The sequence below is a fragment of the Bos indicus genome, chromosome X, assembly GCF_029378745.1.
Source record: "Bos indicus isolate NIAB-ARS_2022 breed Sahiwal x Tharparkar chromosome X, NIAB-ARS_B.indTharparkar_mat_pri_1.0, whole genome shotgun sequence".
NCBI classification, from domain to species: Eukaryota; Metazoa; Chordata; class Mammalia; order Artiodactyla; family Bovidae; genus Bos; species Bos indicus.
The window spans coordinates 131,254,673-131,281,434 of NC_091789.1; the positions used below are offsets into that span (position 1 = coordinate 131,254,673).

At 45.6% G+C, this 26,762-nt stretch overlaps 1 protein-coding gene and 1 non-coding gene across 9 annotated transcripts in view; both read right to left on the bottom strand.

Moving 5' to 3' along the window:
• Positions 1-26,304, bottom strand: part of PHEX (phosphate regulating endopeptidase X-linked) — a 245,020-nt gene extending 218,716 nt beyond the window's left edge. For 3 of the 8 annotated variants that reach the window (XR_011565204.1, XR_011565203.1, XM_070783865.1), the window contains exons 1-3: positions 23,749-25,142; positions 19,625-19,693; positions 7,737-7,898 (exon numbers count right to left, since the gene is read on the bottom strand). Coding sequence is in view for 1 of the 8 variants with exons in the window: in XM_070783865.1 (XP_070639966.1) it covers positions 7,737-7,898; positions 19,625-19,693; positions 23,749-23,866 (349 nt within the window). In the remaining 7 variants the exon portion in view is untranslated. Of the gene's footprint in view, positions 1-7,736; positions 7,899-19,624; positions 19,694-23,748; positions 25,147-25,265 lie in introns of those variants that run through there. The other 5 variants (XR_011565207.1, XR_011565206.1, XR_011565205.1 and 2 more) reach the window with 5 other exon arrangements.
• Positions 10,136-10,239, bottom strand: LOC139181851 (U6 spliceosomal RNA). The gene has a single exon (XR_011565579.1). It is a non-coding gene; the product is annotated as a U6 spliceosomal RNA (small nuclear RNA).
• Positions 26,305-26,762: the final 458 nt, after the last annotated feature.

Here is a 26,762-nt window from a genome sequence, read left to right on the forward strand (position 1 = left end):
CTTACAGCACATCTCAATTCCAACTAGCCATATTTCAAGTGCTCAAAAGCCACATGTGGCTAGTAGCTACCATACTGAACAGTGTAGCCCTAGAGCCTTTTATTATTACTTTTGGCCATGCTGCATGGCTTGTGGGATCTTAGTTCCCTGAAGGGAGAGCACCCAGGCCCTGGCAGTGAAAGTGCCAAGTCCTAACCACTGGACAACCAGAAAATTCCCTCTAGAATCTTGATTACAGTACCTACTGAAATATTTTGTGATGTGCAGATTTTTAATTTCTACACAGTAGTCTTGGGGCAACTCATTAACTTCTACATCCTCCTATGCCTAACACAATATCTCTTGCTGGATGCAAATGAGGAAATCTAAATTCTGATTGCTACTGGCAATGATCTAAGCCAAGCAGACTTAGAAAGTATGAGACAACGGATGTCAGAGTAGAAACAAAGAAAGAAATGTGATCCTTAGTTTCAGTTGCTAGATCAACCCTTACCTGAAGCCCACATGATTACTAGATATTTTGGTTACATGAGCCAACAAATTGTCTTTATTGTTTAGGCCAGTCTGAGTTGATGTTTCTGTTACTTGTGATTAAAAACAATTGGCACCAGGAAAAAAGTAAAAGCTCAGAAAATAGTCCTGTGTTCACAGATTAATTAATACAATCAAAATACTGTCTATTTCAATCTATTTGAAGTGAGCACATTTCCCCCAAATCAAAGAGCATACAACTCAGAATAAATGTTATGAATAGATGCAGTTCTTATTTGCAACATTATTTGCAACATTAACCACTACAAAAGAAAAGCTACATTAAAGCCACAGGGGGGAAAAATAGATCTTAAAAAGCTTGGAACAGGTAGGAGTCAAAAAGTAAGACAAGGATATGCACTAGGGGTGGAAATGGATACACAGGAAGAAAATCTAAAATGCTGACTGTCACAGCTACCAGAGCACAGCTTCCTACACATGGTGGCCATTCTCAAGGCCTCTTTACTTCCTTAAGCTATTTAGGAAAGAGGTCATGCCCTAGAGGCAAATACACATTTTCAGAGTCTTCAGGAAGAAATTAATTTCTGTATTTGAAGTAAATGTCTCCTAACAGGAAATTGCTAAACTTTTTAAAATTTCACAACTTCTTTCCCCTTCCTCACACTACACGAACCCACACTCCCACCCCACCCATGCTCAAACGAGGTATTGCAATTATGAAAAATGGAAACCACACCAACAAAAAACTGCAGGTAAAATCATTTCATTTCACATTCTAAGTCTTTGACACAGGCCTAGATCTTTACACAGCATCTCTCTGTGCATACAGGACTCATAACAGCGTATATATAACTTGGCAAGTTGTTGCTTCCTGGGTAGCCCCATGAAAACGAGGCAGAATAGTCAGAAAAAACAGGAATCTGCTCTGAGTAGGCACACTTGGTCTATATAGCAGATTCAATGAGACTTATATGAGCTGAGTTTTCACCAGGAATAAAAGCGCACCACAGTGACTGGCTGCTCATTAGCACTTCCCCATCACGTCCCCATTTTGGTTTTTCTAGTCTGATATCATTTGATTCAAAGAGCTTAATGACATCAAAGGTCATTGGCACATCATGATACCATGCCATGGCATGAAGAAAATGACACAGTTAACTATGTCTTCAATGATCTGAACTTTCTAATTATCTTATGACTTTACAGGGGCTGAACTGTAAGTTTTCAGCTTTTTAGTATTTGCAGAAGATGGTCTGGCTAGGATCACTAACAGGAAGAACAAGATTATAGGGGGGTTATTTAATTATGAGAATCCTTTAAATCTCAGCCAACAGGTATTTACAAATAAATAACCAATCTATGAATCACAGTCATCTTTCTCTGCCTATTAATGCATAGGCCCCACTTCATCTTATTGTTCTGCTAGTGCTGTGTCTGTGCTTGAACATAATAATATACTGCATTTCTTTATAAAATATTGGCCAAGATCGCTATTCCATATAGAGATGAGCTGGCCCTAGCCTAAGTCATCTGTCTTCTGTTTGACACAAGTGTTCTAGCTCACTCATTGCTTTATGTTTCATAAGTGCTCATTTGCAAAATTTTCATCTGTTCGTTCATAAGCAATGCATGCTGTGTCAATTTCATAGTCACATGAAAATTTGGGAGGCTTTGTAGGAAGGAAATTTTAAGACATTCAAATCCATAACTATATTCAGACCTTTAAAAAAAACAAATCCTAATTCTTAGAACAAGAAATAATTTTATTTTCCAAGTAGAAATCTGAGTCTTATATGCCATTTAAAGAAAAAAATTCATGAAGCCAGGTTGCTGACTTCAATAGAGGGCAATTTTTCATCAGCCAGGTGTGTCAAACCCATTTTATTTCACAAATTGAACAGCCATTTCTGTGTGTTCTCTGTCAGTCATAAGAAAATGGTATTCTTTTGATTGGTCTCATCGGGTTTTATTTTTGGATATTCTTTTTATCAAGGGTGAGGAAAAATATCTAGACAGTATTTAATATTTTTGAAAGCACATGATATTTACAGAGGATAAGACCAGAATAAAACTTAAAGCATCTGATAGACACTACTTCATGAGCCGCAGAACTATCTTTGAGACAAAATGGAAGAGCAAAGGACAAATATTGAGGGCCTGCAATATGCCAGGAACTAGACTGGGTAATTTATATAGGTCATCCCGTTTAGTCCTCACAAATCCTATGAAATGGGTATTCTTATCTCCATTTGAAAGACAAAAAAAAGCTGAGCTAGGTGAGCTAACTGACCAAAAGCAACACAAAGGAGAAATGAAAGGAAAGGATTCAAATCCAACTCTGTGGCATTAACACTCAGGCTCTGAGAGGCTTATAATGAAGATAAAATCTGGAAACCACTTAATGGCAACACATGAACTGATGAAACAAATTGCAGTATATCCATACAAAACAGTCATGGCAAATAATAGTATAGAGCTATTTATACTGACCTGAAAAGATGTTAACATGTCACATAAAAATAACATTATAAAAATAGAATATACAGTCCTTATATATATATATATATATATATATATAATTGTATATGTATATTTGCATTTAAAAGCTTATCACTTGGTATTAGGATCTGAAGTATGTTTCCTCTCGCTAGTCATTTATGCTGATCTACAATGAGCTTGTATCACCTGGGTGGTTAGACGGATGAGTAGACTGACTGAAAGATACACAGATACATAGATAGATAAAGAACAAATATATATTAATAATTAGAATTTAAAGACCAAGTGTTTAATTCTTGGATTGGCTTTTCCTCCCTTCCATCTTTCACTCTTCCCAGTCCCCCATCTGCATTTCCTGGGATCACCTCCCAAAATAAACAACTTGCATGCTAAATAAATAAAGAATATTTAGTGTTTAAAAAATAAGATTGCCAGCACATCTGGTATCTGAAAAGTTCTATTTATATACTTGAAGAATATCTGGGCTTCCCTGGTGGCTCAGAAGTAAAGAATCTGCTTGCCAATGCAGGAGATGCTGGTTCAATCCCTGATTTGGGAAGATCCCACATGCTACAATGTAACTAATCCCGGCACCACAACTATTGAGCCTATGTTCTAGAACCCATGAGCTGCAACTACTGAGCCCACGTGCCACAGCTACTGAAGCCTGAGTGCCCTAGAGCTGCTGCTGGGGCTGCTAAGTCGTTTCAGTCGTGCCCGACTCTGTGCAACCCCATAGGCGGCAGCCCACCAGGCTCCCCTGTCCCTGGGATTCTCCAGGCAAGAACACTGGAGTGAGTTGCCATTTCCTTCTCCAATGCATGAAAGTGAAAAGTGAAAGTGAAGTCGCTCAGTCGTGTCCAACTCCTAGCGACCCCATGGACTGCAGCCCACCAGGCTCCCCCATCCATGGGATTTGCCAGGCAAGAGTACTGGAGTGGGGTGCCATTGCCTTCTCCAGGGCTAGTGCTCTGCAACAAGAGAAGCTACTGCAATCAGAAGCCTGCCCGCCACAACTAGAGAACAACCTCCACTGGCCACAGCTAGAGAAAAGCCCACACAGCAATGAAGACTCAGCACAGCCAAAAATAAAGTTCTTCCTTTAAAAAAATCTAATTATCTGCAACATATTTGCAGAGTTCAGAAAGATATATATCTATAAATCTGTGTATTGGTATCATCTATACATTTACATATTTTATCTATATGTATAAATATAAAGATATAGACAGAGAATGAGATAATATCTCTACATTTATAGAGAGAATGAAAGAATAATTTGATAAAGAAAATACAGCAAAACAGTCATAATCAGGATATCTGGGTAGAGAGTATATAGGCATTCCTCATACTATTCTTTCAACTTTTAAGTCTGAATTACCTCAGAATTTAAAAGTTCCAAGAATACATATTTCAAGCACATACATCTGGCATAAGATGGTACTAATTTAAAAAGAGAAGCTACTCCACGATTTGCTCTCCTTCTTGGCACTTGAAGCAAGAGCCCTATGACTGATTTCGTAATTTATCCTTTACAGTGCATATCAAACTAGAGATTTACTTGTCTGTGTCCTTCCCAGAGGATAGAAATACATGGGGAGCCTCCCATTTTGTTTCACAAGACCAACACAATATTGATAATAGAATTTGACAAACCAAGCACACAAAAATCCATGGACCAAGACGAATCATAAATACAGACACACATATAAGAAACAATTCAATTCTAGCAATGGCTTAAAAGAAAATAATAAACCATCCATATGCAGGATTTATTTCAAGATTATAAGGTTAATTCAGCATGAGGAAATCTAGACAAGTTAAATGAGATACTCCATGTGAGTCTCTTGATAAACAGTGAAGAGATTTTTCTTGAGCAACACTTTTTGTGAACTAGGAATAACAGAACACAATAAAAAATACTACAAAAAAAGAAAAAGTACATTGGGGGTAAATGCTAGAGGCATTACAACCCAAGCTAAGAATATTATACCCATTATCATTGCTATAATTCAACATTATTCTGAGGCTCTAGTCAATTATAGTAAAAGGAAAGGAAGAGGCAAAAATTGTAATTGTTTCTTAATTTCATGATTACCTTTCCAAAAAATCCCCAAAAAGCTATGACTTAATAAAATAGTTATAATTAGATCCAATATAGATATAGCAAAGCTTTACAATAAGCATCAGGAGTTGGCAAACTTCTTCCCTGAAGGTCAGAGAGTAAATATTTTAAGCTTTACCTGTCATATGGGCTTTCCAGGTCATATGGTCTCTACAGCAACTACTCAGTTCTGATGGTGTGGTGCAAAAGCAGCCATTGATAATGCATAAATGGATGGATGTGGCTGTCTTTCAATAAAATTTTATTTACAAAAACAGGCAGTGGCATGGATTTGGCCCACGGGCCACAGTTTGCTGACCCCTACTCTATACCACAAAAAAACAGGTGATTGAGAAAAGTTGCCATTTAAAGCAGCAAGAAAATATATGAAGACCTAGAAACAACTTTCTAAAGGACCATTCTGCTATATGCAACAGAAATGAGACCGTGAATACTCTTTCAACACAGTGATCTCACTTCTGGGAATTTATCCTAAGGATACATTTAGATAAGGCCATAAAGATGTGCAAACTTGGGTATTTATTATAGTGTTATTTATAATAAGGAAAGATGTCTACTGACATAATCCACATCTATGAGGAATACATCATTTGTTAAAGCAGCTGATGGAGCAGCATGCATAATATCAGCTATTTTTATTTTTTAAATATATGGCTGTGCATATGACATTATGCATATGTATCCACACGTGGGGGAAAAACCTGGGAAGATATATACCCAACTGCTTTATTAGCAGGTATTTCTAGGAGTGGATTTAAGTGTGACTTTCTTTTTACTTTTTGCATGCTATTTTTGCTCCTTTTTATTTTCATAATTAAGCTTAGAAATAACCGTTTCTCATTTTTAAAAGTAGAAAAAAAAAACTTGTGCTGCACTTAACAATTTACTCTCATTTTTATTAATTTTAGCCCACATACAGTATCCTCCTCAAACAAAACCCATCGATACTGATTTTAGTTTTTACAGTAAGATGTTCCCAGAAATTCTTTAAATTTTAACAGCTTCATGCCCTAAAGATAGGAATCTTTGGTCTATAACTAATACGAAACGATCATCTTCTGGAAATACTTTTTCTTATCCTTCAGTGATACATCTGCTTATTGGATTGTGTGTAGGCACACATCTTTCTGTCTAGGAAGAAAATAAGCCAGAGAAGGGAGATAGGAAACAGGCAAGAATGGTGGGTAAAGGACCAACACAAGTTAATATCCTACAGGGAAATAAGTCTTAGTAAATTCACTCTTCAAGGTCCTATTTACAGTGCCATAGCACAGGAATATCACCTGTTGGGTTATGGGAAAACTCTGACATTCTTCCAAATTCCCACTTACAACTTATGAAGACTAAGTTTCAGCCTTCTAGTATAAAATATAAGTCCATATGGTTTATATCTAATTGTGAAATTTAAGCACATTTTTCCTTACAATTTACAATGTGTGTTAGTTGCTTCGTCGTGTCTGACTCTGTGACCCCATGGACTGTAGCCTACCAGGCTCCTCTGTCCATGGGATTCTCCAGGCAAGAATACTGGAGCGGATTGCCATTTCCTTCTCCAGGGGATCTTCCTGACCCAGGGATCGAACCCAGGTCTCCTGCATTGCAGGCAGATTCTTTAGTATCTGAGCTATAGGAAAGTCCCTATAACTGACAATAGGTATTTAATTATTCTGCCAATGATTTTGGATGTTATATACATAAATTGATACATACTTAACTTTTATTAAAATTGATTAAATTAATTCTTAAAATCTTAGGGGAAAGGATATGGAGGAAAAATAAAAATGATTATTCTCAAAATTTTTCAGGAATTCTTTTAGATGTGCTACTGAATGCTAGCTGTATGGCATAATTCAGTTATAAGAAAGTGAAAATGGCATAATTCAGTCATAAGAAAGTGAAAAAAATACCATTTTTGCCTTCTCAAAACAATCACCTTACTTGGCCTTCAAAATCTCCCTATTTCCATCCTGAAGTGCTTTTCTCCAACAGCTCAGCATAAAAATTAGATCAACTGTGAGCAGAAGATCCTCTAGCAAAAGACATTTCCAACTTTTGAAGAGCATGTGTGCATGCAGGCGTATGTGAGTATGTGTGTGTGAGCTTGTCATTGTTTGAGAGGCCATGGGAGAAAGGACAGTCTCCCCAGAGTCAACTTAGCATTTAACAGGAACAATATGACAAATACAAGGTCATCCAGAGTTCTCAAAAGTTATGTCAAAAGACAATGAAGTGTTAAGTACATGTTGTAAACCATGAAAATCCAGGACACAATGAGCAAGTGATGAAGTTTGCTCTGAACATAACAGACAAATGAGTATACTGATATAACATGATTTTCATTAACTATTCCTTTGCTCCCAACCTCAATCAAATGCTATTTATCCTTCAGCAGCAAAACTTACTACTATCAAATGTGTACATGAGCTATGCCAGGCTTGCACTGAGATCTGAGAGACTGGAATTCTATAACTTTCCTTCCAATATTCCTTTTTTAAAAATCTTAGAAATGAATTTAGTATAGTTAAAAAGTGAGCAGCCATGCTTCAAATCCAAAACTATGTTTTTCTTGTCAAATATTGCTCTCTGTAAAGTGCATCACCAAACCCCAGCAGAAACTTACCCTTCAACTTGAGGTCGACATTACGTCTGAGCCAAGGATAAATCCCATAGCTTGGCATATCTTCAGGAATTGGATTACTGTGTATCCAGCCATCACAAGCAAACCGGAAGAAATTATCACAAGGGTCCACAGACAGATTTACTTTACTTAAGATGGAAGCAGCTATTTAAAAAGAAAATCATAGGATTAATGACAAGCACTGAACATTGTGTACTGGTCTCTTCCAAATTAAACAACAATTTCATATCAACCAGTTCCCAAGCCTTGGTTTTCACATTTCCCTTCAAATGACTCCCTGAATCAACTTTGTCATATTAAACTACTACATTCAGACCGTGTGGGTAAAAGTTTGGTGGTAATATTGTTATTGGTTTTTGCAGGACCACCCCTAACATCTGTTTCAGCAATACAAACAGAGTGTACAGGTAAACTGTCTGGCAGAATGCATGTGACATTTCCTTCAATTCTTCTGCAAGGTGACTTTGCTACTCTTTCCACCAGCATCTATTTCCCCTGCCTTGAATCTGGGCTGGCCTTATAACTTGCTTTGACCAGAAGAAAATGGCAGGGCAAGTTTTCATGAGTTTCAAAGCTAAGCCTTAAGAGGCCTTTCATCTTCCACATTAAATCCCTTTGAATGGAGCCCTGAGACTGCCCTCTGAAGAGGAGGAGGTAAGGCCACATGAAGAAAAACCAAGCCACCACCAATGGCCAGGCATGTGATTGAGACTATCATGGACCTTTCAGGCCAGGCAAGCCTCCAGCTGAATGCAGCTATATGAATGAGCCTAAGACAATCTCCACAGAGGAACCCCACCAAACCCAAATCATCATAAGAAATATTAAACCACTCATTTCAGGCCTTTAAGGTTTGGGGTGGTTTGTTCCACAACAAAGACTAACTGAAACAGAGGCCCACACACAAAATCTAAATGTTGAAAAGATCTATTTACAATATATTCATACTTTCATAAAGACCTGGAGGGCCAGGTATGGATTCTTAAACCCCTTGACATTTAGGGAAGCTCTCAGAGAAATGAACCCCTGGAAGAGATCCAAAGAGGCCCTGAAAGGAAGCTTGGGGCCATCTTAGAGGGGATTCTGGGTTGCAGAAGGAGAGGGCTGTTGCTTTGGCCCCACAGACTCCTTGTCCAGGGGAGAGGCGTGGCCAGAGCAGGGCAAAGAGGAACTTTCTAAATGAGGGGCCCAAGGCAGACGCCACTCTTGCCCAAGTCTAGGGGCAGAACTGGCTATCTGTATAAGTTAACAGAAAGACACAATAGACTGATCTGCCATTTTTTCCTTTCTTAAAGCCACACTCAATTACATATGGAAGACAATCAGTAGGAAGTTTGTGCATAGCTAAATATGTATCCATGAGCTTAAAAAAAAAATCTTTCATTACAAGATGAGAAGGTCCCCAAATTCCTAATACTAAACTCCAACTCTCTTTCAACTGCTGGCTACCACTCTAACCTAAAGATATGCACCAAATCATTTTTTTAAGGGCAGCCAATATTTTAATGACATTGGAAAGATGACATCCTGGGTGATTTTTATCCTTAATTAATGCCAGAATACATTTATGTTTGAAGTAATGGAAACCCAATGAGTTTTCAGCTAAACATGAATGACTAGCCAAAAAAGTATAATCTGCATAAATTTAGATATGCATACTACAGTTTGGTTATGTGTGGTTCTTCCAGGTTTAAAAGTAAGGCTACTTATTTCCTTAGCCTAGACATTCTATGAAAATTTCAAACAGCTTTATGTCTTCAATGAAGTGACTAATATACAAGCATCCTAATCGCTACAGAAATTCAAATTCCCCACCACTCTCAATCCTTCCACACACTGCCCCAAGAAGCAAAAAAAAAAAAGTGGTTTAGAATCTAAGTTTGGCAAAGTTTAAATTAACTTAACATTTTTATCTTTCTTTTTTAATTAGTTATTTTAATCGGAGGCTAATTACTTTACAATATCATAGTGGTTTTTGCCATACATTGACATGAATCAGCCATGGGTGTACATGTGTTCCCCATCCTGAACCCCCTCCATCTTCCCTCCCCATCCCACCCCTCAGGGTCATCCCAGTGCACCAGCCTTGAGCACCCTGTCTCATGCATCAAACCTGGACTGGCGATCTATTTCACATATGGTAATATACATATTTCAATGCTATTCTCTCAAATCATCCTACCCTTGCCTTCTCCCACAGAGTCCAAAAGTCTGTTCTTTACATCTGTGTCTCTTTTGCTGTCTCACATATAGGGTCATCATTACCATCTTTCTAAATTCCATATATATGCGTTAATATACTGTATTGGTGTTTTTCTTTCTGACTTACTTCACTCTGTATAATAGGCTCCAGTTTCATCCACCTCATTAGAACTGGCCCAAAAAATATGGAATGCTTCACAAACTTGTGTGTCATCCTTGTGCAGGGGCCATGCTAATCTCTGTATCATTCCAATTTTAGTATATGTGCTGCCAAAGCGAGCACAATATTTTTATCTTTCAAAATTAATTAGGTTGCCTCCAATTACAATTTTTGTTTCTGCTACTATTTCATCACTAATATGTAATATGCAAATATGTTAGGACACAAAGTTTTCATTTTAGTTTATATTTATGGTTAATCGGGCTCTGCAGTCCCAGAATGAATCTGCTGTGTGACACCTCAGGGACATGGATCACAGAAGTTTCAGTCCCATACAATATTCACATAAGCACACTGTTTACTGGCTACCTTCCCAAATCCCCCAGCCCCAAACCCTCAAATGTATCCCATCTCCTCAGTATTCTTGCAGGTATCTAAACTGCAAGATCAGCTCTGACCTCAGTCCTGATACAAAGTGGAGAATACATCACTCACACTGAATTTGGAACTGAGCCCACTAAGTGGAAAAACTCCAGCTACAGCCTCTCAATTCATCATTCACAGTTCACAGCTGGGCACAGGGTTGCACTTTATACAGAGGAGCTGTGACTTAAAATTGCAAGGGACCATAATTGTCAAGACACCAAAACTCCTTTCCCCCTACTCAGTTCATGGATAAAACTCAGAGAGTCTTCTTTTAATAAAAGAAATACGATGACAAAGAAACTCTGCGAAATGCCAGGCTATGTAGTCCCTCAAGTCATCACATACAAGACAAATTGTTATTTGGTCTCCAGCTAGCATTTGTGTAGTAGAGGTGGAGGCACTACTCCTTATACCAGCCTGACTTCTTAAAGTTTAACCAGGGCTAAAAGGGGTGGGGTGGGTGGTAACAATAAAGTCACTAATACTGAGCAGTTTCCCTCTGTGCCAGGAACTATGCTAAGCCCTTCTCAGGCAGTGTAGCCTCATCACATACTCTAGACCCAGACCACCTGATTTTGAATGCCAACACCACCATGCAATAACTATGCAACCTTAGCCTCTCTGTATTTTAGTTTCCTCATCTGTAAAATGGGGTAATAAAAGCACCACATAGGATTTTCATGAGAATTAAATGAGTACGTGTAAAGCACTTAGAAAAGTGTCAGGCACACTGCCAAATAAATACAGTTGCCAGATAAAGTACAGAATACCTAGTGAAATTTGCATTTCATATAAATGACTACTTTTATAGTGCAAGTACTACCAAATATTTCATGGGACATACTTGTACCAAAAAAAAAAAAATTTGTCATTGTATATCTGCAATTCAAATTTAACTGGGCATCCTGAATGTATGCATGTAGCTAAATCTGGCAACCATACATACAAATTTGCTATTACAATTTCACAAACACTCATGCTAAACTCTTGACGCCAGATGTTTCAGAGCTCATAGAGTCTAGAAAAGCAATGCAATGCATAAACCACAGATGATATAATACTGCCAGCAATGTCTGAAGTAGCACTCCTGAAGCAAACACATTAATAATTCTATAGGGAACAGTGCGCATTCTCTGAAGACGGATGAATAATGCCTAAAACAGCCTCACATGAGTTAAGATACAGTTCTGCCATCACAAGAATTGACGCCAGGTCCTATCTTGCCAACTGAGTTACAATGCTCTCTGAGTAAGGGGTAAAGGGGAAGACATCATGGACCTCAACTTCTCGTACTAACACCATCATTATTTTCTTCTATTCTCATAACCAGCATGATAAATTAAAAACTCTTCCCTGGTGGCTCAGTAGGAAAGAATCTACCTGCCAACGCAGGAGAACTGGGTTCAATCCCTGATCGGTAACATCTCACATGCTACAAAGCAATTAAGCCCTGTGGGCCACGACGACTGAGCCTGTGCTCTGTAATGAGAAGCCACCACAATAAGTCCACTCGTCAAAACTAGAGAGGAACCTCTGTGCTCCACAACTAGAGAAAGTCCATGGGAAGTAATAAAGGCCCAGTGCAGAAAAAAAAAATTCTTTTTCCCATTTTACAGATTGTGAAACTGAGTCATAGGTGGGTTTATGTATTTAGCCCAGATCAGCCTTCGAACTAAAGTTAGCCTCTCTGCTCCTATCCACTACCACCACTATCATTAACAAGTCCTTTTCTTGTTTCCTCACTTCTTTGTATTCTTTCTCCGTTATTCTGAAAGAGGGATTAGGATGTGACTAGAAAAGAGAAGTAAGGAAAGATGGCACCTCAGAAAATATGGCAACTGTTTGCAAAATGCCCAAAACGCCCTTCTCCCAAACATCATCCTTCAAGCAACACAAGCATGCGGCCCCGAGGCAGGCACGTGACGCACGTGACACACATGGTGCCGAGGCAGGCACGTGATGCACGCAAGCGGTGCCGAGGCACGCATGTGATGCACGCACACGGCGCCGAGGCAGGCACATGATGCATGCATGCGGCACCGAGGCACGCACGTGAGCACGTGATGCACACGGCAGCGAGGCATGCACGTGATGCACGCACGCGGCGCCGAGACACGCACGTGATGCAAACGGCACCGAGGCGGGCACGTAATGCACGAACGCAGCAACGAGGCACGCACGTGACGCAAACGGCACCGAGGCAGGCACGTAATGCACGCACGCGGCGCTGAGGAGGGCACGTGACGCACGCACGCGGCACCGAGGCACGCACGTGACGCACCCGGCGCAGAGGCACGCACGTGACGCTCGGGACGCACACGGCGCCGAGGCACGCACGTGACGCGCCCGGCGCCGAGGCACGCATGTGACGCACCCGGCGCCGAGGCACGCACGTGATGCACGGGACGCACACGGCACCGAGGCACGCACGTGACGCACGTGACGCACCCGGCGCCGAGGCACGCACGTGACACACCCGGCGCCGAGGCACGCACGTGACGCACGTGACGCACACTGCGCCGAGGCACGCACGTGACGCACCCGGCGCAGAGGCAGGCACGTGACGCACGGGACGCACACGGCGCCGAGGCACGCACGTGATGCACGTGACGCACGTGACGCACACGGCGCCGAGGCACGCACGTGACGCACCCGGCGCAGAGGCACGCACGTGACGCACTCGGCGGCGAGGCACGCACGTGACACACACGGCGCCGAGGCACGCACGTGACGCACCCGGCGCCGAGGCACGCACGTGACGCCCCCGGCGCCGAGGCACGCACGTGACGCACGTGACGCACACGGCGCCAAGGCACGCACGTGACGCACGTGACGCACGTGACGCACACGGCGCCGAGGCACGCACGTGACGCACCCGGCGCAGAGGTACGCACGTGACGCACGGGACGCACACGGCGCCGAGGCACGCACGTGACGCGCCCGGCGCCGAGGCACGCATGTGACGCACCCGGCGCCGAGGCACGCACGTGATGCACGGGACGCACACGGCACCGAGGCACGCACGTGACGCACGTGACGCACCCGGCGCCAAGGCACGCACGTGACACACCCGGCGCCGAGGCACGCACGTGACGCACCCGGCGCCGAGGCACGCACGTGACGCACGTGACGCACACGGCGCCGAGGCACGCACGTGACGCACCCGGCGCCGAGGCACGCACGTGACGCACGTGACGCAAACGGTGCCGAGGCACACACGTGACGCACACGGCGCCGAGGCACGCACAGGACTCACCCTGCGCCGAGGCACGCACGTGACGCACGTGACGCACGTGACGCACACGGCGCCGAGGCACGCACGTGACGCACCCGGCGCAGAGGCAGGCACGTGACGCATGGGACGCACACGGCGCCAAGGCACGCAAGTGACGCACCCGGCGCCGAGGCACGCATGTGACGCACCCGGCGCCGAGGCACGCACGTGACGCACCCGGCGCCGAGGCACGCACGTGACGCACGTGACGCAAACGGTGCCGAGGCATGCACGTGACGCAGCCGGCACCGAGGAACGCACGTGACGCACCCGGCGCCGAGGCACGCACGTGACACACGTGACGCAAACGGTGCCGAGGCACGCACGTGACGCACACGGCGCCGAGGCACGCACAGGACTCACCCTGCGCCGAGGCACGCACGTGACGCACGTGACGCACCCGGCGCCGAGGCACGCACGTGACGCACCCGGCGCCGAGGCACGCACGTGACGCACCCGGCGCCGAGGCACGCACGTGACGCACCCGGCGGCGAGGCACGCACGTGACGCACATGGCGCCGAGGCACGCACGTGATGCACGTGACGCACACGGCGCCGAGGCACGCACGTGACGCACCCGGCGCCGAGGAACGCACGTGATGCACCCGGCGCCGAGGCACGCACGTGACGCACGTGACGCACACGGCGCCGAGGCACGCACGTGACGCACGTGACGCACACGGCGCCGAGGCACGCACGTGACGCACCGGCGCAGAGGCACGCACGTGACGCACACAGCGCCGAGGCACGCACGTGACGCACACGGCGCTAAAGCACGCACGTGACGCACACGGCACCGAGGCACGCACGTGACGCACCCGGCGCCGAGGAACGCACGTGACGCAAACGGCGCCGAGGCATGAACGTGACACACGTGACGCACACGGCGCCGAGGCAGGCACGTGACGCACATGACGCACACGGCGCCGAGGCAGGCACGTGACGCACACGGCACAGAGGCACGGACGTGACGCACCCGGCACCGAAGCACGCACGTGACGCACACAGCGCCGAGGCATGCACGTGACGCACGTGACGCACACGGTGCCGAGGTAGGCACGTGATGCACATGACGCACACGGCGCCGAGGCACGCACGTGACGCACCCGGCGCCGAGGCACGCACGTGACGCACGTAACGCACACGGCGCTGAGGCACGCACGTGACGCACGTGACACACACGGCGCCGAGGCACGCACGTGACGCACGTGACGCACACGGCGCCGAGGCACGCACGTGACGCACGTGACGCACACGGCGCTGAGGCACGCACGTGACGCACGTGACGCACACGGCGCCGAGGCACGCACGTGACGCACGTGACGCACACGGCGCCGAGGCACGCACGTGACGCACCAGGCGCAGAGGCACGCACGTGACGCCCACAGCGCCGAGGCACGCACGTGACGCACGCGGCGCCAAAGCACGCACGTGACGCACACGGCACCGAGGCACGCACGTGACGCACCCGGCGGCGATGCACGCACGTGACGCACACGGCGCCGAGGCACGCACGTGACGCACCCGGCGCCGAGGCACGCACGTGACGCACGTGACGCACACGGCGCCGAGGCACGCACGTGACGCACGTGACGCACACGGCGCCGAGGCACGCACGTGACGCACCAGGCGCAGAGGCACGCACGTGATGCCCACAGCGCCGAGGCACGCACGTGACGCATGCGGCGCCAAAGCACGCACGTGACGCACACGGCACCGAGGCACGCACGTGACGCACATGGCGCCGAGGCATGAACGTGACGCACGTGACGCACACGGCGCCGAGGCAGGCACGTGACGCACATGACGCACACGGCGCCGAGGCAGGCACGTGACGCACATGACGCACACGGCGCCGAGGCAGGCACGTGACGCACATGACGCACACAGCGCCAAGGCACGCACGTGACGCACACGGCACAGAGGCACGGACGTGACGCACCCGGCACCGAAGCACGCACGTGACGCACACAGCGCCGAGGCATGCACGTGACGCACGTGACGCACACGGTGCCGAGGTAGGCACGTGATGCACATGACGCACACGGCGCCGAGGCACACACGTGACGCACACAGCGCCGAGGCACGCACGTGATGCATGGGACGCACATGGCACCGAAGCACGCACGTGACGCACCCGGCGCCGAGGAACACACGTGATGCACCCGGCGCCGAGGCACGCACGTGACGCACGTGACGCACACGGCGCCGAGGCACGCACGTGACGCACCCGGCACCGAGGCCCGCACGTGACGCACGTGACGCCGAGGCACGCACGTGACGCACGTGACGCACACGGTGCCGAGGTAGGCACGTGATGCACATGACGCACACGGCGCCGAGGCACGCACGTGACGCACACGGCGCCGAGGCACGCACGTGATGCATGGGACGCACACGGCACCGAAGCACGCACGTGACGCACATGGCACCGAGGCACGCATGTGACGCACACGGCGCCGAGGCAGGCACATGACGCACGTGACGCACACGGCGCAGAGGCACGCACGTGACGCACCCGGCACCAAAGCACGCACGTGACACACACGGCGCCGAGGCAGGCACGTGATGCACGCACGCTGCGCCGAGGCACACACGTGACGCACGGGACACACACGGCACCGAGGCATGCACGTGACGCACGTGACGCACACGGCGCCGAGGCACGCACGTGACGCACACGGCGCCGAGGCATGCACGTGACGCACCCGGCATCGAGGCACGCACACAACGCACGGCGCCGAGGCACGCACGTGACGCACACGACGCACACTGCGCCGAGGCACTCACGTGACGCACACGGCGCCGAGGCACGCATCTGACGCACCCGGCGCCGAGGCACGCACGTGACCCACGTGACGCACACGGTGCCGAAGCACGCACCTGACGCACGTGACGCAAACGGCGCTGAGGCACGCACGTGACGCACCCGGCGCCGAGGCACGCACGTGACGCACCCGGCGCCGAGGCACGCACGTGATGCACTGGACGCACACGGCGCCGAGGCACGCACGTGACGCACGTGACGCACACATCGCCAAGGCACGCACGTGACGCACACGGCGCAGAGGCACGCACGTGACGCACCCGGCACCAAAGCACGCACGTGACGCACACGGCGCCGAGGCACGCACGTGATGCACATGACGCACACGGCGCTGAGGCCGGCATGTGATGCACGCACGCGGCGCTGAGGCACGCACGTGATGCACAGGGCACCGAGGCAGGCACGTGATGCACGCACGCTGTGCCGAGGCACACACGTGACGCACCCGGCACCGAGGCACGCACTTGACGCACGTGACGCACACGACGCCGAGGCACGCACGTGATGCACGTGACGCACACGGCGCCGAGGCACGCACGTGACGCACCTGGCACCGAAGCACGCACGTGACACACCCGGCACCAAAGCACGCACGTGACGCACCCGGCACCGAGGCACGCACGTGACGTACACGGCGCCGAGGCACGCACGTGACGCACGTGACGCACACAGCGCTGAGGCACGCACGTGACGCACGTGACGCACACAGCGCTGAGGCACACACGTGACGCACACGGCGCCGAGGCAGGCACGTGATGCACGCACGCGGCACTGAGGCACGCACGTGACGCACAGAGCACCGAGGCAGGCACGTGATGCACGCACGCTGCGCTGAGGCACGCACGTGACGCACACGGCGCCGAGGCAGGCACGTGACGCACGCACAGGGCGCCGAGGCAGGCGCGTGACGCACGCACGCGGTGCTGAGGCACGCACGTGACGCACATGACGCACGCACGCGGCGCCGAGGCAGGCGCGTGACGCACGCACGCGGCGCCGAGGCAGGCACGCGCACACAGTAAGGCTTACACTAAAAACAGCTAGCAAGGGAAACAAGCTGTCAGGAAGCAACCGGATCAGTTTCATTCTTCAGGCTTTACTTTTTCATTATTGTGATTTGTAGTAGAGACAAAACTCATGAAATAACTGGTACTCTATACAAAAACTCAAGTAAACTCAAATTGAAAGTTTGAGTTCAAAAATGTAAATTTCACACATCTGTGAGACCCGTTCCCTAGCCAAAGCACAAAGGGACGTCAGGTCTAAAAGCTGTCCTCTGATAATCCTACCTGGTCCTTCACCCTACTCCAGGTCACCCTCGCTCCACTGGAGAAAACCCTGGGTCATCTGCTCTGCTGGGAACAAGAAAGGATCTGGGAATTTGCACTTTTTTTTCACCCTTTCTGGGATAAGATAAAAAAGCTGCAACAGTTGTCTAGTCACTAGACTCCAGTAGGTCTAATGTTATGAAAAAACAGAGCAAGACAGGACTAGGATCCAAGAAAGTTACCTGGCATGGCCTCTAGCGCACGGGCACAGATGGACAGGAGCCAGACATGAACTTGAAGCCCAGCCCTGTCGCTAACTCAGATTGTGACCCTTAGCAAGCTATTTAGCTTTTGGAAGCCTACATTTCCTCATCTGCAGTTGGGCCAGGTGATAGCACCAACTTCATGGGGTTCTTATGAAGATTTTATGAGATGGTACATGTAAGTCACAGAACATATTGCCTGGTTAAAATGTGTGTGTGTGTTTAACTTAAGAATGAGCCAAAAAAAAAAAAAAAGAATATACTGGTGGTTGTCAAGGAGTGTGGGATTAGCAGATGTAAACTATTTTACATACAGGATGGTTAACAGGGTCCTACTGTATAGCACAGGGAACTAAATTCAGTGATGGTGGTGGTTTAGTTGCTAAATTGTGTCCAACTCTTGTGACCCCATGGGCTGTAACCTGCCAGGCTCCTCTATCCCTGGGACTTCCTAGGTAAGGATACTAGGCTTGCTTGCCATTTCCTTCTCCCGGGGATCTTCCCAACCCAAGGATCCAACTCAGGTCTCTTTAACTGCAGGTGGTCTCCTGCATTGCAGGCAGATTCTTTACCAATTGAACCCCCAGGGAAGACTGTGATAAACTATGATGGAAAAGAATGTACATATATATCAGTTTAGCTCAGTCGTGTCCGACTCTTTGCCACCCCATGAATCGCAGCACGCCAGGCCTCCCTGTCCATCACCAACTCCCAGAGTTCACCCAGACTCATATCCATCAAGTCAGTGATGCCATCCAGCCATCTCTATATTGTGTGTGTGTGTGTGTGTGTGTAGTGTATAGTATAGTGTGTATATATATATATATATATATATACACACACTATATATAGTGTATGTGTGTGTGTGTGTGTGTGTGTGTGTGTGTGTGTATAGTATAACTGAGTTGCTGTACAGCAGTAATTAACACATTGCAATTCACCTAAACTTCAGTTTTAAAAGTTTTTAAAAAGGACTGTAATAACATATATATCTAACCTAGTATCTTTGTATAAATCCTCAGAGTTTAAAAGCCCTTTTACCTATGTCTTTTCCATTTTAATCAATGCCGCTGCCAAAAATCTAAGTATTTCCTTGATTCTCTGTATTTTTTTACAGCCCACATCCAGCTAAGGTAATAGGAATGTCGATAGTCTCTGTCTTCAGGTTTTAAGAAAGGCCATTCAGTCTTCCACACCCCTTTCTGATTTCCTTATAATGACTTGGAATACTGCACAGCTGTTTTATTGCAAGAAAAAAAAAAAAGAACAGGAAACCTATGTTCCACAACTTCACACCAAGACTTGAAAGTAAAGTTAAAATTTCATCAGAATTGCATTTCATACTTGGTAAACCTCAAACAAGCAAAATACTAAAAATACCACCTGTTTTCTCTTCCATTCCCCAAGGTACCATAATTATAACTTGACACAGGGTGGAAAACTGACTTACCAGCTTCGATGCATTCTGGCTTCAGGCAGTACTCTGGTTTAGCATGGAGACTTAAGAAACCTTGACTCACTGAAAAAACAGACCAAAATAAATGACTGGCTTGCAGCAGACCACCAACAGGTAACCCACTGTGAGGCACACTTGTGAGACATTTGATATCTATTCATCCTTCCCTGTATTGACACCACATTCAAAAATCCACTTGGCTCATTGTCACAGAACCAGACTCTGGTCACTAGCTAAGCAACCTTGGTGAGACTCTTGGTTGCTCCCAAACTTGGTTTGCTTGAACGTGAAGACAAGTGGGCACAACTAGACCCATGCTTCTTAGAGTGGGGTCCCAGGGGCAAAGGCAGCACAGCAACATCACCTGGGAGCTAATGAGAAATGCAGATGACCAAGCCCTACCCTGACCTTCAGACTCACAAACTCTGGGGTTGGGGCCCAACCATCCTCCTTTTATTTATTTAATTTTAGTCTATCTATTTGCTTATGGCTTTACCGGGTCTTCAGTGCTTTGCATGGGCTTTCTCTAGAGAGTTGCAGTGAGTGGGGGCTACTCTCAAGTTGTGGTGCATGGTCTTCTCATTGCAGTGGCTTCTCTTGTTGAGTGGCACAGTCTCTAGGTGTATGGGCTTCAATAGTTGTGGCACAGGGACCTAGTTGCCTCACAGCATCTGAGATCTTTCTGGACCAGGGATCAAACCCGTGTCCCCTGCATTGGCAGGCAGACTCTTAACCTCTGGTCCACCAGAAAAGTCCCATTTGCATTTTAACAAGCCCTCCATGTTATTCTGATGCACACTCAAGTTTGAGAACCATTTGGTTAAATAATCCCTAAAGTCTCTATCTCCGATTATCTGTGGTTTAAGTCTAATCATTTCACTTTTTGTTTACAACTACATTCTCATTTTAGTGATGGGAAAATTGAAAGTTATAGATTGTGTCATTTGGACTAAATCCAGAGCTGAAGGAGAAAGCTAGCATATGTGGCATTTAAAGTTCTGCATCTTATCTAAACCATTCATACAGATACAGCCCATAAAAGGAGGAAGAGTAACAGAGATTTTTTTTCGGTCAAGAGAATCATTATCTGCCTGTCCTGTACTCCACACCCACCTCCCACCAGGCCCAGCCCAGCTACCACACAGATACAGCTTGGTGGACCAAGTTTCCAACTACTTCCACCAAAACAAAACCAAACAGAAACCCTACAAGACCTAAGTAGCTTTTCACCAATGGCTTCATTTCCCCCACCTGGCTGGCAACTTTCAGCAAATGTTTGGAGGGGTGCCCTGTTCATAAACTTCACGTGGCACCTGGACGTTAGCAGATATGAGTTTAGACTTTGAAAATATTTGTGGTAGCCAAGGAAATTGTGGGGAATTCATTATTGCTGTACTCTGTGAGCAGAAATAAGGAATCATTTGGAAATGTGGCCGTGGGGAGATGGAAGGTAGAGGGTGAAAGGAGGCCAAGCCCTTTCAAGGCATCCTCAGCAGAGGAAAAGTATCCCTATGTTTCTGCTAGAGATGGAAGACCTATACATCACCTGCCAGTGTGGCAATTTGTGTTATTTATTAACCCACATTCTAAGAGGAGCCTGCTTTGTCTTTGTTCTTTTCTCTGCTGCCATCCTCCAGTCTTTTTACCTGTGTTACATTAAACATTCAAGAAAATTGCTTATGAAACAAACATCTCAGGCCTATTTTTAAGAAAAGAAGTATCTTAAAGTTATATTTTGATTTCTTTAGAAATCAAAAAAAGTAAAAATATATATGTGGAGCATAACAATTAGCATGAAATATTTCAATATGCCTTGGTGATTGAACCATAAATTTTTCCCTTCAGTCTATTACTATATGTTTACCAAATTTTCTTTAATGAGCATGTCTTTTTTTAATGTGGAAAAAGAAAGTTTATTGTAAATAATAATACTTTAACATTCTGGACAATACCTTCTTGATACTAACCTTATTTTATTTTAGAAAAAATATAATAAAATAATTAAAGACTTATTCCTTTCAAGATACAAACTTCCAGTTATAAAATAAATAGGTCATGTGGTAACATATAGCCTGGTGACCATAGTAACACTATATTGTATATCTGGAAGTTGATAAGAGAGTAGATCTTAAAAGTTCTCACCACAAGAAAAAATATAATTTGACAAAAATACCATTTCTTTTTAAATTTCAGAGCGTGCAACTACTTAAAAGCAAATGTCTCTGAATGTATACATCCAAATGGACATGGCCACCTGAAGCAATACTTCTCAAACTTTAATTTGAAAATGAATCATCTGGGAATCTTGTGAAAAATGCAGGTTCTGAATCAGTAGGTCTGGGGTGGGGCTCTGGCTCCCAAGTAATGCGGATGCTGCTGGTCCACGGACCACACTTGGGAGTAGTGAAGACTGAGGGAGAATTATTCTCTAACATCATTACACCTTCTGTTAAAGATTCTAAGTGAGAGAGAGCCAAGTTATCGGGCACATTGGAAAGTTATTTTTTTCTATTTTATGTAGGCCTCCTTACCCATAATAGCATCAACTGGCTTGATGAATTTTACTGTGCTTGAAAAACTTTAGAGCTGATCCCAAAGGATCGTCTTCTCTCAAAGAACAAAGATTTGGAATCCCCTAATTCTAATGGTTAGGACTCCGCATGGCAGAGGGCCTGGGTTCGATCCCTGGTTGGGGGACTAATATCCCACAAGCTGAATGGTGTGGAAAAAAAAAAATGCTGCCATCAAGAATATTCTAATAATATGCTACAGCCTCAGAACTCCCATAAGAGTGGGAGGAATTTCAAAGAAGCTTCAAGCAGCAGTAACATCATTAAAAAGAGAACATATTTTTACATAAACAATAATCACTTGGATTTGTAAGTTTGGGAGTATTTGCAAAACACTGATAGTCTAACTTTGTAGTCACTTCTCACCTAGTGCATAGTCCTTGACATTATCATTTTTCCCCCAGTTGTGAATTTCAGGATAGGACACTTGCCTAAACCCCAAGCGCCAAGAAATCTCACAACACTTTTCAAAAGCCTCAAGTTCAGTTGCAGGAATAGGAGATTCAGCGATAAGCCCATCTAATTCCCTAAATCTTCAGCCACAGAAAACATGGAAAGATGGTTTGCTCATTTTAGTAGTTTTCAACCACACAACTCTAACTTTTTAATGTTTAATTACTGGCTTTCCCCTGCCAAGATAAACGTGGCCGCCTGCATCCTGCATATGCCAAGGTCTGTTTCCAGGCTTGCTACATTTCAAACAGCACCTAGACTCTGCTCAGGAAAGGGCTTGGACCTACATAATTTTCAAGCTAATGAAATAGTATAGGCCGCATGAGAAAAATACAAAGGAGAGCAAAGATTCAGAATGCCTAAAATCTTAGAACATCCCTCTCCCCTTTCTAAGATATTTCCTTCTTTCTCATAAGAATATGTTTTTATCATCATATATACTCTCTGGGAACATCATTCTCACCAACAGTCATTAAAATCAATGCATCGCAATACCTTTCAAATCTTGGGAGGAAAACCTCTGTTTTCCTTCATATTAACTTTTAAATCTAATAGAAAGAGTTAAAATTTTATTCCACCAGAGTTACTAGATTGGAAAGGAATTGAAGAATACCACTAAAGGTGCATTTTTAAAGACTGATTTGTATTTTTTGAGTTAAATTTCATGAGTCATTCAGGCAAACATTGACAAAAATCAAATGGAAAGAAATTCCAGCATGGTTTGATCACAGTGTAAAGTCTTTCCTCACAAAATAAATGAAAGTATCTGACTATGAATTCGTCCACACTCATTTTGCTAACTATAATGCATAATAAAATGTTTGCCTGAGGCAACCAAGTCCTCCAGCCACTCAAAGCCACTTTATACCCACTTCACATTTTGGATTATGTATTTGGTACTTGGGCATTCCTATTTATTTACCTTCCTAAAGAAAAAGCTTCCTTTCATTTGCATATTTAATAGAAACTAAGGACGCACCTACTAACAGAAGCAAACAGCCCTCCACCTGCATCCTGACAAGGTTTGCCAGAATTAAGCACAAGGAAACCACTGCACACTCACCCAGTTCCCTGGCCTCCAGCGCCCCCACTTACCTAGAAAGAGGACTATGCCCAGCACCAGGGTGCCACCAACGAACACGGCCAGGGCGATTCGAGTGCCTCTGTTGGCTGTCTTTCCGATCTCCATGCTGCTCCCTGTTTCTGCCTCCATCGGGAGAGACAGAGAGGCCAGTCAAGAAGAAAGTCGCTTTTTGTGGTTTGGTGGCTGGTCTCAAGAGTCTGTTAGGCGTTGACATCCAAGGTTCTCATGCTCTTCTACTAATGGACAGGTTAAAAAAAAAAAATCCCGTCAGGAAATGTCCTCTTGCCACCCTTTCTCAAATAATTCTTCACAAATGAAATGAAACCCAAAATATTGGTTGCTTTGCCTTTCCCCCTGACCAGACAAAACAAACAGTGGTTGCTTTATCTTGGTGCTCTCCCCCAGCAAAGTCCCTCTCAACCGACCGTTTGGCAGGCTCTTCTCTCAGGCGTTCCGAGTGTACATGTTTTACTATGTTGCTGAACAGATGTTTTAGCTATTTAAATGTATAGTCACTTGGGGAGGAAAACACAATTGTCTTTATCAAAACTGGATTCTTGTCAAACTCCCCCAAACCATGATAAGTTAGGTGGCAAGGATTCTTCGGACCCACTTCAAGATCTCAAAGAATCATATAATTCTTTTGCCATAAGCATTCTGCTCGCCTGAATTGTCTTCATCAAAGATATTCTTTCAGCGTGCAAGTCCCCTTTTAAAGCCTTCTAAGAGTTCCGGGGATATCCTGGAGCATTTTATTTTCGGAACTTTGTGTATGACAGCATGTGCCAAAAATCAGAGTCATAGCCCAGTGCGGTGCAAAGTAGCAATTAAGACAACCTACAGAGGCTGATGGTTTGGACTGGAACTTGTTTTTAAGGAAGAAGGAAAAGTACCTCCTTTCTGTGGTGCTAAGAATTGTAAAAAGGTGAATAAGTGTTCAAATTAAGCTTATTAGCAAGCACACAAGATATGGCAAGAGGGTTTTTCCTCGCGTGTTTTGATGAAAAGTACACCCATGTATTTTGCCCTCCAGCCCCACCACCGGTTAGTTCGTTCTTGTGTTTTCATTAAGCCCCAGTCTCAGCAGGTTCCCCAAGATGAACTCAGAGGTTATTGATTTCACTGGAAAGACTGATTAATAACTGGTTCTTTGATTTCTTGGATCATACTAACAATTTAAGTGATAAAAATCTGCTTTCTTCACGGGGCAGGGCAACTGATATTTCAATGTTATTATTATACCTGATTAAGTTTTGCTGGAGGTCATACAACAGTTTGGAGTGGAGCTGAATTCAGCTACATCTGGTAACCAGGAGACTGCTTTTCTTATACAAAACTTCTGCCCACTGCCTTAGGGGTTCATACAAAGGCTCTGCAGACAGTCCTGTAACACCTGTTACCTTACTTTCTGCTCATTGCATGCCCCTCCCCCCAAGCCAGAAAAGCACAAGCTTTTGCCCAAATTATGACATCATGGTATGTTGTAGACATTATGTGCTCATCAACTGGTGGTTTATTTTGGTGTTACCGTTCCAATAACACATCCTAGCAGGCCTTTGACTTTTAGGATGGGATCCTCCCAAGAGTTTTGGGACTTGACTCCATAATGCTTCTTAGACTGCAAGCTCCATGAGATCAGGAATCATATCTGTCAAGTTCAGTGCTGCAGCCCCATCAGCCATAGTCTCTGGCCTGCAACAGTGAAGGGAGAAATACAAGCAATGAAAATTATACCAGTCAGCTCCAGCCACTTACTCTTTAAAAACAGCTTCAGGAACCCCAGACACTAGTGTCTTTCAGCTTCCTGATTCCTTCTAGATGCTCAGATGGTAATAATACTTCACACGGATATAGCAGTTTCATATCACATTTTAATCCCATGGTAAACCTATATATGGGGCTTCCCTGGTGGCTCAGCAATAAAGAATCCACCTGCCAATGCAGGAGACCTGGGTTCATCCCTGGGTTGGGAACATCCCCTAGAAAAGGAAATAGCAACCCACTGTAGTATTCTTGCCTGGAGAATCACATGGACGGAGGAGCCTGGTGGGCTACAGTCCACGGGGTCACAAAGAGTGGGACTGGACTGAGTGACTAAACATTAACAACAAACCTTTATACTTGCTAGCAAAGGTATTTTTCTCTCTGTTTTCCCCCAAGAATGCTGAGGTCCAAGGGCTGGCCTCTGGTGACATAGGGAAAGCTGGAAGCGGAAAGATAGCAAGGGGATCACTACCATCTCCTACGCACAGGTAAGAGGACACACTCAGAAGCACGACACCAGGACCACACCTTCCCTTTCTCCTTCCTTCTAATCTCCTCACACCTTTCCAGGTCCAGGCTGGTGATTGTGAGTTGACAACTGGAAGCCTTGGACTGGCAGTTTCCCCAAAGATGAGGGCAATTGGGACTTAGTCTGAAGCACACCTGTCCATCACATAACCACACGGATTCATTCCTGAACACTTGACTGCTCAGTGAGAAGCCTTTAAACCCAAAAGTAGTTCCATTACTTGTAATAGGAAAATTATGGTGCATGTCATCCCAAATGAAGATATGCAAATATAGATAGAAAAATGTATTAATTAAACAATGAAAATAGGTCTTTTCAAAATGTCGAAAATAAATAGTTCATATAATGTAATGAAGGTTTATTTTACCCACCAAAGGACTAAAGGAAGACATGAGAGTAGGTGGGGATTGGTAGAAGAAAGGGTACAGGTTAATCATTCATCATCAGGTGCATTCGTCATTCTGTGCCATTGTCTGCACTAATTTTTCAACCTTTTCAGAGATGATTATTTTGCTCTCAAACTGCACTTAAAAATAAAGTTGTAGCACAGAAAAAAACCTTTAGAGCAAAATAAATTCAAAGCACTGTGTACTCACAAGAGACAAAAGCAGGGATCTGCAAACTAGGGCACAAGGCCCACTGCCTGTTTTTGTAAATAAAGTTTTATTGGAACAAGGTCATGCCCATTTGTCAATGTATCATCTATGATTGCTTTCATGAAATGAAGTCAAA